Raw genomic sequence first — 14,415 nt, forward strand, 5'->3', positions numbered from 1 at the left:
CAGTTATGCAAGTTGGATAAGTTCTAGAGATCTGCTATGTACACTGTGCCTAGAGTTAACAATACTGAATTGGACACCTAAAAATACATTAGGAGTGTAGATCTCATGTTAAAGAAGAAAGAAATAAAGATATTTACTTCTGACCTAAAAGACAACGACAGAACATTTATGCTTAAATTTCCTTTCTCTCTCTCTCTCCTCTTCCCTCTCCTTTCACTTCTGCTATTGTGTAGGATGAGGACAGATCAGAGGGACTTTAAGCCTGTGAAGAATGACTTCAGCAGCAGGTCCTGGAAATAGGAGAACGCCTCCTAAATCAGAAGAGAGCATCTTAAGGTTCTGTACCTCTTGCTAACATCTCTGTTGAGACATGTTTAAAACACCTCACAGCCAAGGAGAGAACTCACCAAGCCTGGTGTGATACACAAAGGTATAAATATAAGTGATGATTCAGACAAAAATAATTTAGAATGAGACCAAGGACATTAAAAACTAGGCTGAAATGTATGACACTGGTTTCCAATTCCTCCTCCCTCATAAACTATGGTAATCTCTGGGGGTAAATGACATTGCTAGATTAAGTCTATTACAGATCATTGCTGTCCTCAGTTAACTCCTCAGTGAAAAAAAAATGATATGATAATACCCATCAACTAAAACACTAAAAACATTTGCTAGTGTGTACTAAGCTTTACTATGAATTAGCAAATGGTCTATAACAATTAGGTCATGAGACTTCTATAAGCTTCGTGAAAAAGATACTATTATGATTGCCACTTTAAATATGGAAATTATAAGAGAGGAATTTTAGTAGTTTCTCCAGGATTGTACCACTGGTAAATGATAAAATCATATTTTAAATCTTGGAGTCTGATTTCAGGAGCCACAGCCTAAACTACCACGATTAAGTAAGATAACACATGTCATTGAAAACACTCAACACATAGAAGTGATTACTATTATTTCATCCAACTATTGCTTTCATGCCTTCTATGCTATTCTTATCCCATGCCAATCCACAGAATTACAGAGTGTTGGATATTTCTTTCTTGCATCAAAATTTATTTCAGTCTTGGTTGACTTTATCCATCTCTGCTCATATGAAGGCTCAAAATTCACTCAGAGAATGCGATTTCCTCAATTCCTAAGAAGACTTAGCATCTCTCCACTATGCTCTGAAAAGTTCAAGCTTCTGGATTGAAGCCTCTTGTCTTCTGTGCATTCATGTGTTCATCATTCTGAGAGGAGGTTCATGAGCCAAAAAAAAAAAAATTAAGACAACAGCTTTGGCCTTCCTAATAGAAACATGGCTTCTCCATTTATGAGAAATTGGGGTTTGACACTTTTCTCCCTGATCTGAACTTTCTATATCCAATGCCAGGTATCACTTAGATTTTATTTCCATAAAAACTCTGTGGAATATTGGTCTCAAAATAAGTTTGTTGCCAGGAAATATTTAAAATTTGAAAATAATGCTTAAAATACTCCCCTCCTGGGGAGTCACATGCCCATCAATCTATTAAAAATTCTGAGAAGTTCCATTATAAAGCAATAGGAATGCCTTTTCCTGAGTAACCTAACTTACTCCCCATAATGCTAATGCTTGGGAAAATATCCAATATTAGACAGATGAGTATAATCCATGAAATTCCTGAAGTGTGTCCCCCTGGGAGCATTGCATCTCACAATTACTTATACTCTTTTAACATTTCATGCCAGCTTTCAGGAGAGCTCACATATAATTTGTCCATTTTCATGATGCCCTTTCATTCACTGGAATGCTCCAAAAGGACGGGTGGTTTGTTGTTTGTTTGTTTGTTTTGTTTTCCATGTTTACCTTAAAATACTGTCAAAGTTTCTGGAATGTAATAATTATCAATAAATAATTCTTGAACAAGTGAATAACAAGAACCTCTTGTTTGTTTCACTGATAGTAAGTAAAGTAATCATTAAATATTCCAGTTAGTCCAGGATTAAGGGTCCTGGATGTGAGACTCTTAGTGCTGAAACCAGAAAGTTCCGGGGAAACCAAGACAAGCTGGTCATGCTAGGTGGCGGTGACTTTTTATAGTTGTTGATTTGGGATTTTAGTTACACTATTTGTTCCCCATCTCTCTATGTTTACAAAACACTAAACAATGACCATGAGCTACTTGGTTTAATCCTCACAACACTCCCAGAAAACAGGTATATGCTTTTGCCCCCATTTCACGGATGAGGAGATTAAGACCAAGGTCTCACGTCTTGCCCAGGATCCCAGCCTTATCTCACTGTCTGGCTGTACAGCCTACATCCCCTAAGCACTTCACTCCCCTGCTTTCCAAAATGAATTCTGAAGGTGCAACAAATTGTGTAACATTGTGAAATACGTCTTTAAAAATAAGAGCTCAGTTATTCCTGTGGAAAGCACCGTGGACAAGCATAATCCATTCCCTGCTGGGTGAGATAGAAGTGGGAGAAAGGAGCCTGGGAAGCCATCATCTTAACACTAATCCAAGAAGCGAGAGAATTTGAATATGAGCTTTCAATATGTTCCACACAGGGCCAGCAAGCTGAGCGCTATTTTTAGCTCTAAGTTATGAAATACAATCACATGGGCAGGTGGCCTACATTCTGTCTTATATGTGGCGAGTGTTACAACCTAAGTGAGAATGCTGCTCCACCAGCCGGGCTTGGATAAGGCAGCTGGAGTCCTCCAGACAGACTCTGGTCCTGCTGAGCAGGAGAGCTAGCTGATGCTGGGGAGTGGAACACAGAAAAGTTAAGGTCAGACTCAGTGCTGTCACTCGGGCTATGTGGTGTGGGGACAGCCACAAGGTTCTTATTGTTTTGCCTCAGTTTCTTCATCTGAAAACCAGGTGATGATAGGGAGGTCAGGATAAAGTCGGAGCCTTCCAGAGTCAACCCAGAGTGGACTGGAAGCCTGGTTCTACCACTTCACACCTATGTGTCTGTCTCAGCTTCACTCTGTAAAATGGGAAATTCGATTCACAAATCACAGGTTATCATTTAGTAGAAGTTGGAGACATTTCTCCAACTGTTTGGTCGTCTCAGTCACTTCATATCTCTGAGCCTTGATTTTATCAACTATAAAGGTAGGATAATAAACGACAACAGGGTGATTGTGAGAAACAACAAAAGTGAGAGGCTTAGCTGAGATCACAGCACACAAGCAACCCTCAGGAAATGGTTGGGGATAGGGTGGTCTCTAGAGTTCTTTACAGGAAATGGCAATTTTGAGCACACTAACCTCAAAACCTTTTTACTTCAAAAAACAAGCCTGGAGATTGAGAATTGTATCTCTGAAATAGTTAGAAGCACAAATCACAAAACCTAAGGCGGTAAAACAAAATTTATTTATTTATTTATTTATTTTGTACCAGGAATTGAACTCAGGGGCACTCAACCACTGACCCACATCCCCAGCCCTATTTTGTATTTTATTTAGAGACAGGGTCTCACTGAATTGCTTAGCACCTCGCTGTTGCTGGGGCTGGCTTTTAACTCACCATCTTCCTGTCTCAGCTGCCTGAGCTGCTGGGATTACAGGCATGTGCCACCACTTCCAGCTAAAACAAAATTATCTGAACATCAGATGTTCTCATAGAACTGGGTGTGAGGGAGGAAACCTCGCAGATTGGCTGAAAGAGACCCCGAGGCTGTGATACAAGGTGGCTTCCCAGGGTGTGCGCTCAGGATCAGCACCTGTGATACTAACAGCAGCCGCAGACAGGAGCAGAAGTCCAGCTGAGGTGCAATTGCAACAAAGACACAGCCAACTTCCAGGGACCTGGGGAGCTAGGACAGCCCTCAGGCTGTCTCAACAAAACAGGACGAGGGAGCCAGATCTCTGTACCCCTTCATGGCCAGTCTTGGAGGCCAGTAACCTGAGGAAGGGATCACAGCCTGGGAGAGGTGGCAATCCCTGGAAGGAGTTTGAATGTGAGAGCCAGCAGGCTCACCTTGCTTCCCCTATGGGAAACGCTATTATTGACATAAGAGGTGCTTAGAATTGAAGAAGGGACGTGTGAAGATATAACAATCAACTAGGAATCTACAGAGAAGAGGCCGCCGCCATTAAATTGAAAAGCAACTTATGGGCTCCCAAACATGTCCGTCCTCTTGCTTTGGCTACACTCACAGATGACTCAGATAGAAAGTGGCTATAATCTGAACAGGGAACAAAGGGTGACAGTATTGAAAACATCCATTGAGAAGCAAACTAAATCATCGGTGCTCACAAGCACAGAAGGGGTTGTGGCTACCCGCCAGAGCAGCTGTGTTATGTGAGGCAATGTGCAATTGCAGAATGCAGTTCAAAATCTGGCTCAGCCACTTCCTGGACAGGAGACTTTAGGAGACCACTTCCTCCCGCCACGCTACTTCCTTGGTAGCATATGATGGTAGAACAAACATAGCCCAAAGGTCTCTTTCACCATTTATGAAACAAGTGCGAATCTTTGTTATAACTGTTAGCAAAAAAAAAAAAAAAAGGACTACAAAATGGATGCCTTTATAATTAATTCATTTTCTGCTAAGTTAAATTTTATGGTGATACTTTCTCTGCATTATTTATTTTCCTGCTGATTTTCCACCTGTGATTATTATAGACTTCTCTGGTATTATCCAGGGCTTTTTTTGCCCTAGTCTTTAACATTGTACATTTCTGCTTTTTCAGTCTCACGAGGTTAATGACTTATCTCTTGTCCACTGTAGAGTGTCTGGGAGACTACTTCTTACATGCTAGAGACATTGGTCTTGTTTTATTAAAGAAATCAACTCCCATTACTTTAAAAGGGGGAGGGGGAGGAGGTGATTAAAAGGATACTAAGAGGTTCATAGAATCAAAGGAAAACTGGAAAATGTCAGGAAACAAGAGCATTTCAGTGGGGCTAAGGAACAGAAGTCAGAAACAAAGAAACTGTCTTCTGTCTGGAAGGATCTGGACAGAATCCAGATTGGAGGACATGAGCTCCAGTCCTCCATGCTGTCCTGGCACGACCTTTCAGATCCAAGTTTAGGGAAGTGATAACTTTCATGACCTGAGTGCAGAACTGGTATCTGCCAGTCTGTCTGCCTCCATGTATTTCCCTATCGGAAGCTCTCTCCAGAGGGCGGGGTAGGGAGGTTCTCCTTGCCTTGGCAAGACGAACTTGAGAACTCTTCTCCCACCAACCCACAGAGTTTGAGATCAGTCCCCAAGAAAGTCAGAATGTTTTTAAGAAGGAAAGTGAATTCTGGATGCACAAAATAATGACCAATGTCTGCTTCTAGACCAGGTCCTCGAATAAGTTTTTAGATGGATGCGTGACCACACATAGGCTGACCAGTTTCCCTGACGGGAATAAGTGCTTCATTTTAACACAGGTGCATAGGCAACTCTTCTAAATATTCTCCCACAGTAGTTGGGATCCTCCCTTTAGCTCTGATATCTGCCTGCATGATATCCACGATTTCTTTAGTTTAAATCTGTGGCTTAAATTTGAAAACTTTAATCTGAAAGAGAATACCTGCTACAGTCAGGCTTCATCACATCATTCCAAACTTATTTTCTAGCGCTTCTTTTCACAGATTAGTTATGTAACACTCTCTACTAATGCAGCTGCCTGGCTTCCTTCCCATTTTGCTCTATCATTTTTTGTCTAAAACAAAATACTTTCTTCTTTAATTTCCTCCCACCCTGAGATTTATCTTTCATTACTTACCATATTATATGTATCTTTCTTTGGGGTTTATGTAATTTACTATATATAAATAAAATTACTTATGTACAGGTCTTATTCCCCCTTTAGTTTATATGATGAACTTCTTGAATATAGGAACTCTGTTAAATATAATTTTTGAACTGAGATATATGTATAGAAACACATGTAGCAGAAATTTATATGAATTTTTTGAATATAGGAGTTATGTATGGTATACTTTCTAGAAAAATTTTACCGTGATGCATTTTTAAATAAATCTATGTGTATATATATATATATATATATATATATATATATATATATATATAAATATTCAGTATATTGTGTGTACTATGGGTGTTTGTGTACATATGTGCACTAAATTTTTGCTGGTTAAATATATTAAAAATATCTTCTCTCATAAACACACACACACACACACACACACACCTTGTGAAATATAGAGAGGCAACTGAGAAATTCTACATCATGAACAGGGAGTGAGATCCTTGGGCTTGGAGCTGGCAAGCTCAGTGGTAGCATCCTACAAAAATTCCTCTATGAAAGTATGTTTCTCTGTGGGGATGTTTTTATTCTCAGGCTCTGCATCTAGTCTCATGGGAACAAGTCTCAATCACCTGTAGAAGTAATGGATTGAGGAATTAGTGGTTCACTCACTTAATCTGAATGGTCTACTTTCTTTCAAGTTCCTGTCCAATCCCATTTCCATACCCAAGTTCCAGTGTTTGGTTAAGAACACCCCATTCAGCTCTGCTTATAATTGCACTACCAACAGCACTACTGTAGTTAAGATAGGGTAGCAATTTTGCAAATGCTTTCCTGCCAGTTATTTCATTCGATTCTCAGAAGAGTTTGAGGAGGGTAGGGCTGGGGCTTTGATGTCCGCTCTGATGGTGAAGAAATTGGCTCCGAGACAAGAGGTTAAATGAAACAGAGAAGCTGTCTCTTATCTTGGAATTCTGTGGCTCAAGTCTTGCCTCCTCCTAGGAACCTGCCCTGTTCAGATGTTTCTTTTTCTTTTTCTTTCTTTCTTTTTTTTTTTAGTTGTAGATGGACACAATATTTTTATTTATTTATTTGTATGTGGTGCTGATCAAACCCAGGGCCTCACACATACGAGGCAAGCGCTCTACCACTGAGCCACAACCTCAGCCCCAGATATTTCTTTTTTATCCTTAAAGAGCTCTAGTTATTATTCTCTATATTACTCACTTGACAATGGACACGAATGCTGTGAACTGTTATCTATCTAGAAATAGGTGCCTTGTCCCACTGCATTATTTATACGCTGCTCTTGAAGGAGGCACGATTGTATATCATTTGGTTTCCCCACAGACCTCACACCACGCCTTTACTGCAGCTTGTGCCAGTGAAGAGTGGCTGGAGCTTGGCTTTGTCTGTGGGCTGCAGCATTCAAAGAGCCAACTCCAACAACAGAGACTGAGCACAAATATGCCCTCATCCATTCCTGTTCTGTGGAGTACAGGGAAAATTCCTGCTGGCGAGGTTATTGAACACTTGAGTCATTAACCTCAAAGTGCATTCCATCAGCCAACACATATTCAGGAAGCTTTGTTTTGCTGAAGTGGGAATTACATCTTAGACTCTGACATTTCTTTGTGTTCTCCAGAGCACTTTCCACTTGATAAGGACTCATCATGAAAGACAGTAAGCGATTTGAACATCAAATAAGACCTCTTTTGAAATTCACCAAATAGATGGCTGCTTCTCTTTTCTCAGCAGATTAGGTAGGGAAGACAAAGAGGTACAAATCTTCACTCCTCTTTTTAACAGTAGTCAGGTAAGTAATTTCTCAAAGCTTTGCAAAACTGAAACCCCCAAACCGATTGTATGGTGAACAAATGAAAAACTTAGACATTTTTAAAAATTAGCATACTATAGTGATACATGCCTAGTCATGTATATAGTAGTATACAATTCACAATAGCTGAACTATGGAACCAGCCTAGGTTCCATGAATACATGAATGGATAAAGAAAATGTAGTATATATGTGCAATGGGGTTTTATACAGCCTTAAAAAATGAAATTATGTAATTTGCAGGAAAATGGGTGGAGCTTTAGGACATTACGTTAAGTGAAATAAACCAAAGTCAAAAGGTCAAGAGTTCTTTCATGTTTACTTTCATAGTGGAAACTATGAAAACTAGAGAAGAAGAAAAAGCGGAAAAGTGAAAATTTTTTAAAAAATCAACAGAATAGAGGAAAAAAGACAAGGAGTGGGAGGAGGGGATAGAGAGGAAAGGACTGGGGAATTATTTTGATCAGATTATAATGTTATATTGTGTGTATGTATGAATACCTAATAACAACAAATCACACCACTGAGTATAAATATAATGCACCCAAAAAATGTGCAAAAAAAATAAGGATGTCTTTTGACTCATCAATACTGCACAGAATACAGAGTATCAAAAAGAGTCAAGCAAGATTTGCTTCTCTGTGAGTTTAACAAGCACGTTAAACTGTGGGGCTCAGGCTTTCAATTGTAAAATGTGAGAGTTGATTTAGGTTGTTTTGTTTATTTTCATTAATTTTCTTTTTAATTGACACATAGTAATTGTACTATTTGGATTATTTTTAAAGATTCTACAAGGATTAAGGAGTCCATGACTCTGCAATTTCAGCATAAATTGTCAAGGAATTCTAACGTTTTAATTTTTTCACTCCTTATACCAAAAGCCAAACAAGTCATCTAATGCACAGAGTCTCATATTATTTTTCAAAAGAATAATCCAACCTGATATATGTAATTGCCCAGATGTATGGGTTTTCACGGTCTGCTTTGGATGTTTCAAATAGGAAGTACCTTGTAGCATGGCCTGGAGTGGCAGGTCTTTCTCACACTCCTCTCCTTCATTCCTGCAGGGAGAGGGAGAGTTGTTAATCACCACGTGGGCATCCAGTCTCGGTTGACAGATCTCCCCTGTGGAAGTGGAAAGCTCCCCACTGTAATGTGTGCTCTGCCCACCGACACCTTGCTAGTGACAAGACATCTCTTTCTGAGAGCTTCTGTAAGTGAGCACTCGTGTCATGCCAGCCTGAAATGAGTCTGCTCACTCATTGAAATGAGTCCGCTCACTCTCTCTCCTCACTGGTGGAAAAGTACTATCCCGGGAGGGTGGATTTTATTTTTCAAACACCTAGAGATTACTCAGATTCAAGAGTAAATGAGTAGGTGACCAGCTTGAATAATAGTATTTCTGGTTTTTAAAAAATATTTATTTAGCTGTATATGAACACAGAGTATCTTTATTTATTTTTATGTGTTGCTGGGGTTTGAACACAGTGCCTCACACATGCGAGGCAAGAACTATACCAGAGAGCTATAGCCTCAGCCCCCTTTTTTTTTAAGAAAAACTTTTTGCTTATGAATGGTTTCCCTGTTACTAAACCATTTGTCCTTGTTGCAGTATCTTTTTGAGCAAATATAAACCACTTTGGTCTAGTTTCAAGAAGAAAACGTTCTTGTGTCCTAGTGAACTGGGAGATTCAAGGAGAGGAAGTTGAACAAGGGTTGAAAGTAAAGACTTGGGCTTAGATGGGGTGGTGGGAGTGAGGGACCTGAGGAGTCAAAGGGGGAAATGCAAGGTCAGCTCAGTGAAGGGTGAGCATAGGGCTCTCAGCTGTGCTAAACATAGGTTCCTCATGATGGGCATGTTCACATACTCATTTCATGCTATCATCACAGTTTACCCTGTGTGTTGGGTGCAGAGAGGCTAAATGACGTCTCTGAGGCCAGACAACTGATGAGAAGAATAAGGATCTTGGTCCAGCTCTTGATACTAAAACTAGTATTGTTGTATACCCACTTGCACTCGAATACTGTCCTTTTCTGAGGTGATTTCAACAGAAAATAGACCTATATAGGCATCAGGTCTTTAACTCTTAGAAGATGCACATCTTTCTGCCTAACCTGGAATGTAGGGCATAAAGAAACACACCCAGAAACTCACCTTCCTGTGTCCTGTAACAGTTATGACATATGGATTCCAAACCTCTGTCTTTCATCCAGATCTAGAGGCTTAGCTATGAGGAAAGTTTTTGCTCGGGCTAAGCATAGAAGAAGGAAGAGAAGATGAGGATGAAAAGGAGGAAGAGAAAACAGAGAGGGGAGAACAGGAAGAGGAGGAAATGTCAACCACATCAAGTGGGGGACACAGCTGAATGGAGTGGAATGCACTTGGTGCTTGGGGAGCTGCTCCCAGCTCATCTCCAACTCTAGCACTCAGGAGCCATGGAACCTCCCCTAAGTCCTGGAAGGACGCCTATGTACAAACATCCTGGTCTTTAGAGGCTGTTCTTCTGTGTGCTGCTGCACGAGGCTACCTGCTAAAGAAGAGGGGAGGCAGGAGAGACGAGGCAGCTACAGGTTGTCCGGACCATGGAGTCAGAAGCTCCTGATCTTTCCAGGTAATGGTGGCCATGTGCCAGGGAAAACTTTTCCTACAGGTTGGCCGCCTGTTCCAAAAGTCCTTCTTTGTTCCTTTCTCCACCCGACCTATGATTTACCCTCCCCAGAAAGAGTCTGCCCTGTGAGTGATAGTGTCCTAGAGTCTCAAAACTAAGTTGATCTTCTAAGCCAGCTGATTTAGACAAGGACGATTTCTGGGCTTCACATTTAAACTAAAAAATTAATTTGTTTGCTTTGGGAGAGTTTTTGTTTTTCTTTTTATATGCCGAAGTCCTGAACTGCATGGAGACTTAGATTAATTATAGCTAAAAACACCATCAAGCAGTTGATATGTGAGAAGCAAAATGAATCGCTCTCTACCCACGCACACACATTTGCTCACACCATTTAGCACATGAAACAAGACCTAAAGGTGGACTAGCACTGTGCATTATCACATCACCCAACCTCAGAAGTAAGTTTCCAGGCAGATTGTTTTTTCTGGGCAGATTTTTTAACATTCTGATAGCACCTAATTACAGAGCATTAGAAGGCAACAGGAATCCAAAAGTGAGATGAATTAGTAAAAAAAAAAAATGATAATAATAAATAAAAGCAAAGAGGGCCTAGAAAACTATTATGTGTATCCATAATAGACTTATCGAACTTAAAGGTAATGAGAAATGTAATAATTTAATTCAGAAGACAAATATCTTCTTTCACAGCCCTTGGAAAAACTGCTTTTATTCTCCAAATCTTTTGCAAGCTTTGGTAATTAAGCTAGACAGAAACCAAATGCGTAGAACAGAGCACAGTTTCTCTAAAGAAAGGTATGTTTCTTCAGGTTAAATTATAAGTAATTCATCTACTGAAACTGCTTCATCCTTCCATATAAAAGGCAGTTTGTTTTTAAATAATAATAATTATTATTATATAAAAACATAATGATATAATATAATAATAGTGATTTACCAGAATGACCTCAGAACTTCAGTTGAAGGAGATGGAGGATAGAGTGGCACAGAACCTGTAAGAGAGTGGAAATGTAAGTGGGGCTGAAGTGTGGAAGGATTTAACCCCAGATCATCTGTCTTTTGGTCCAGTGCCCTCTCCTTGAAATTGCCACCTTTGCTGAAACCTTAGAGCCACTGAAGTGGGGCACATAACTGTAATCCTAGTAACTCAGGAGGCTGAAGCAGGAGGACCATAATTTTGAGGTCAGTTTTAGTAACTTAGGAGGACTCTATCTCAAAATGAAAAATTAAAAAGTGTGGGGATATAGCTCAGTGGAAAAAGTGTCCCTGGGTTCAATCCCCGGTACCATAAAAATAAATAAATAACATAATTACTGAAGCATCTTTTGTCAACATTAAACAATTACATGTTAATCAGAAATTTGACCAAAAAAATAGTTTAAGGAAATGGAAGTGCTAATTATCCTAATTGGATCTTTACCTATTGTTTAAGTGTATTAAATTATCACATGATAATCCATGAATATATATAATTGAAATAATCATTAATTAAAAAAAGAAACTAACTTTCAAATCCATAGGCCAAAGAATTTCAAAACACAATACTGTGCATTGTGGTTGACAAATATTACAAATGAAGATATGATCCTTATTCCAAATTTAATAGTGAATGGAAATTATCTTACAGTTAAAAATAGGGAGGGGAAATTCAGTACATTCAGCTATAGCCTTTAATCTTCTGCTTTAAACCACATCAAGAAGCTAACGAGGAAGGGTCTGAATGTCCTATGCAGTTGTTCTCTAAACCTAAGATTATCTTCCTGAGTGAGACATTTCAAAGTGCTGCTTTTCACAACGTCTCTTCACTGAGGAAATAACCACTGTTCTTGGGGAAGAAAGAACTGAAATCGCCCAGACCTCAAAAACCATGAAGGCATTTGGGTCTGAGAGACGGTTTATCCCTTAGTTTCCTGACTTCTTCCTGCTCACACTTCAAGATTGGGGATTCATTTTGTTGAATATTTTCCAGAGTGCCCTTTTCACTTCTTTGTTCCTCAGGCTGTAGATCAAGGGGTTCAACATGGGAATCACTACAGAGTAGAACACAGAGGCGACTTTGTCTGTGTCCATGAACTGGTCAGAGCTGGGCTGTAAGTACATGAAGATGACGGTGCCGTAGAAGATGGAGACCGCGGTGAGGTGGGAAGCACAGGTGGAGAAGGCCTTCTTCCGTCCTTCAGAAGAATGCATGTTTCCAATGGCCACGTAGATGAAGTGGTAAGAGATGAGGATGACCAGGAGGGTGAACAAGATATTGAAACCCACAACAATTAAGACATCCAACTGGCTGGTGTGTGTGTCAGAGCACGCAAGAGCCAGGAGCAGGGGCTTGTCGCAGAAAAAATGATTAATTTCATGAGGCCCACAGAAGGAGAGACTGAAGGTGTCTGCTGTGTGGATGGAGGCATTGAGGAAGCCACAGACGTAGGAACCAAGAGTCAAGAGTGTGCACACACCTACTGTCATGGTGGTGGTGTATTGAAGAGGCCTACACACTGCTGCATAGCGGTCATAGGCCATGGAGGCCAGGAGGTAGCACTCTACAGTGGCAAAACCCACAAAGAAGAAGAACTGAGCGGCGCATCCATTATAGGAGTTGACCTTGTTCCCTGTGTGCATTGCAGCCACCATCTTGGGAGCCACAGCTGATGAGTAACTCAGATCTACAAAGGAGAGGTTACTGAGGAAGAAGTACATGGGAGTGTGGAGACGGGAATCTAAGAGGATGATCACCATCATACCGCCATTCCCAACCAGAGTGATGAGGTAGATGAATAAAAATACCAGGAGGAGCAGCACTTGAAGTTTGGGGTCATCTGTTAATCCTAACAGGATGAACTCTGTCACTTCTGTGTTGTTTTCCATTGAAGTCAGCTTGAATTCACCTGGTGATTAAAGAAAAAAAAAAGGCAAGGAAACTCAAATAAAATTATAAGAAAGGATGATAGAGCAATATAAAAATAGAAAACTGGGCTGGGGATGTAGCTCAGTGGTAGAGTGCTTGCCTGGCGTGCTGAGTTTGATCCCCAGCACTGCAAAAAGAAAAACTAATATATACTGAGAATGTACTCAAGTAAGATACACGCTAGATCAGTCTATTTTACTATAGTGTTTAATCCAGTGAGATAGGTGCTATTCTGCCTGTTTCATAGATAAGAAAATTGAGATTAGGTGATTTTACTATTGGGAAAGTTTATTTAAGAAGTAAAAGTCAAAATCAGTTTATTCTTTTATGTTTCTCAATCTAAAGTCCATGCACTCGAAGGTTGAATTCTTCTACATACTCACATGATAAAAATACAAATTATGATTTGGATGTTTCTGACAGCATAGTATTTAAAACTTTACTGAGTTTTTTAAAATCCAAAAGAGAAAACTATGAAGTAGAAGTCCATTGTTCTGTGTCTTTCTCATTCCACTTCAAAGTATAGATTCACTAAAGAGTCTCTGAAATTTTCTGTGTCTTATGATTGATAGTATTAATTATAGAAGTCTTAATATCTGTATGACAGATACTGCTCCAAGGTCTCTGCCTGCATTTAACCCATTTAACCCTCATTCCAACAAGTTGGGAAGAAACTTATTATTTTCCACAATTTACACAAAGAAAAAAAACTGTATTTATGATAATCTTTCACCTTTAATTTGTAATTTATACTTTACCTTTATAAACAATGCTCCACAGGCTGGGGATGTGGCTCAGGCGGTAGCGCGCTCGCCTGGCATGCGTGCGGCCCGGGTTCGATCCTCAGCACCACATACCAACAAAGATGTTGTGTCCGCCGAGAACTACAAAATAAATATTTAAAAAATTCTCTCTCTCTAACTCTCTCCTCTCTCACTCTCTCTTTTAAAAAAACAAAAAAAACAATGCTCCATGATTGAAAACATGTAAACAGAGTACTTTTCCTTCTTACTTTAGTCTATTTCCTGTTGACAGTCTATTTTATATCTAGTTTCCTTTTCCCAACTACTATCTTCTCCTGAAATTGAGAATCTTTTCATTGGAACTCCAAGGAGTGATATTATTATATAACAACAAAAATAATCACTAATAACCACAGTGATACTACTACAAATAATAATAATAGTTAAGTGAATAATAATCAAATTCACATAAGTGAATAAGTGTTGGAGGTAGAATTAAAACACTTCCCAAGCATAGTGGCATTCACCTTCAATCCCAGCTACTTGGGAGCCTGAGGTAGGAGAATCACAAGATCAAGAACAGCCTGTGCAAATTAATAAGATCCTATCACAAA

The 14,415-nt window shown here is 39.6% G+C and overlaps 1 protein-coding gene across 1 annotated transcript; it reads right to left on the reverse strand.

Annotated features, from left to right (window-relative positions):
* Nucleotides 1-12,085: 12,085 nt before the first annotated feature.
* Nucleotides 12,086-13,018, reverse strand: LOC308641176 (olfactory receptor 5B21-like; the record flags this gene model as incomplete). The annotated part of the gene is made up of 1 exon (XM_081279486.1): nucleotides 12,086-13,018. One exon carries the CDS (start codon nucleotides 13,016-13,018, stop codon nucleotides 12,086-12,088), a length of 933 nt encoding a protein of 310 aa, XP_081135612.1.
* Between the last annotated feature and the right edge of the window lie 1,397 nt (nucleotides 13,019-14,415).

The sequence above is a fragment of the Spermophilus citellus genome, assembly GCF_964194105.1.
Source record: "Spermophilus citellus genome assembly, chromosome: 2".
Taxonomy (NCBI): Eukaryota; Metazoa; Chordata; class Mammalia; order Rodentia; family Sciuridae; genus Spermophilus; species Spermophilus citellus.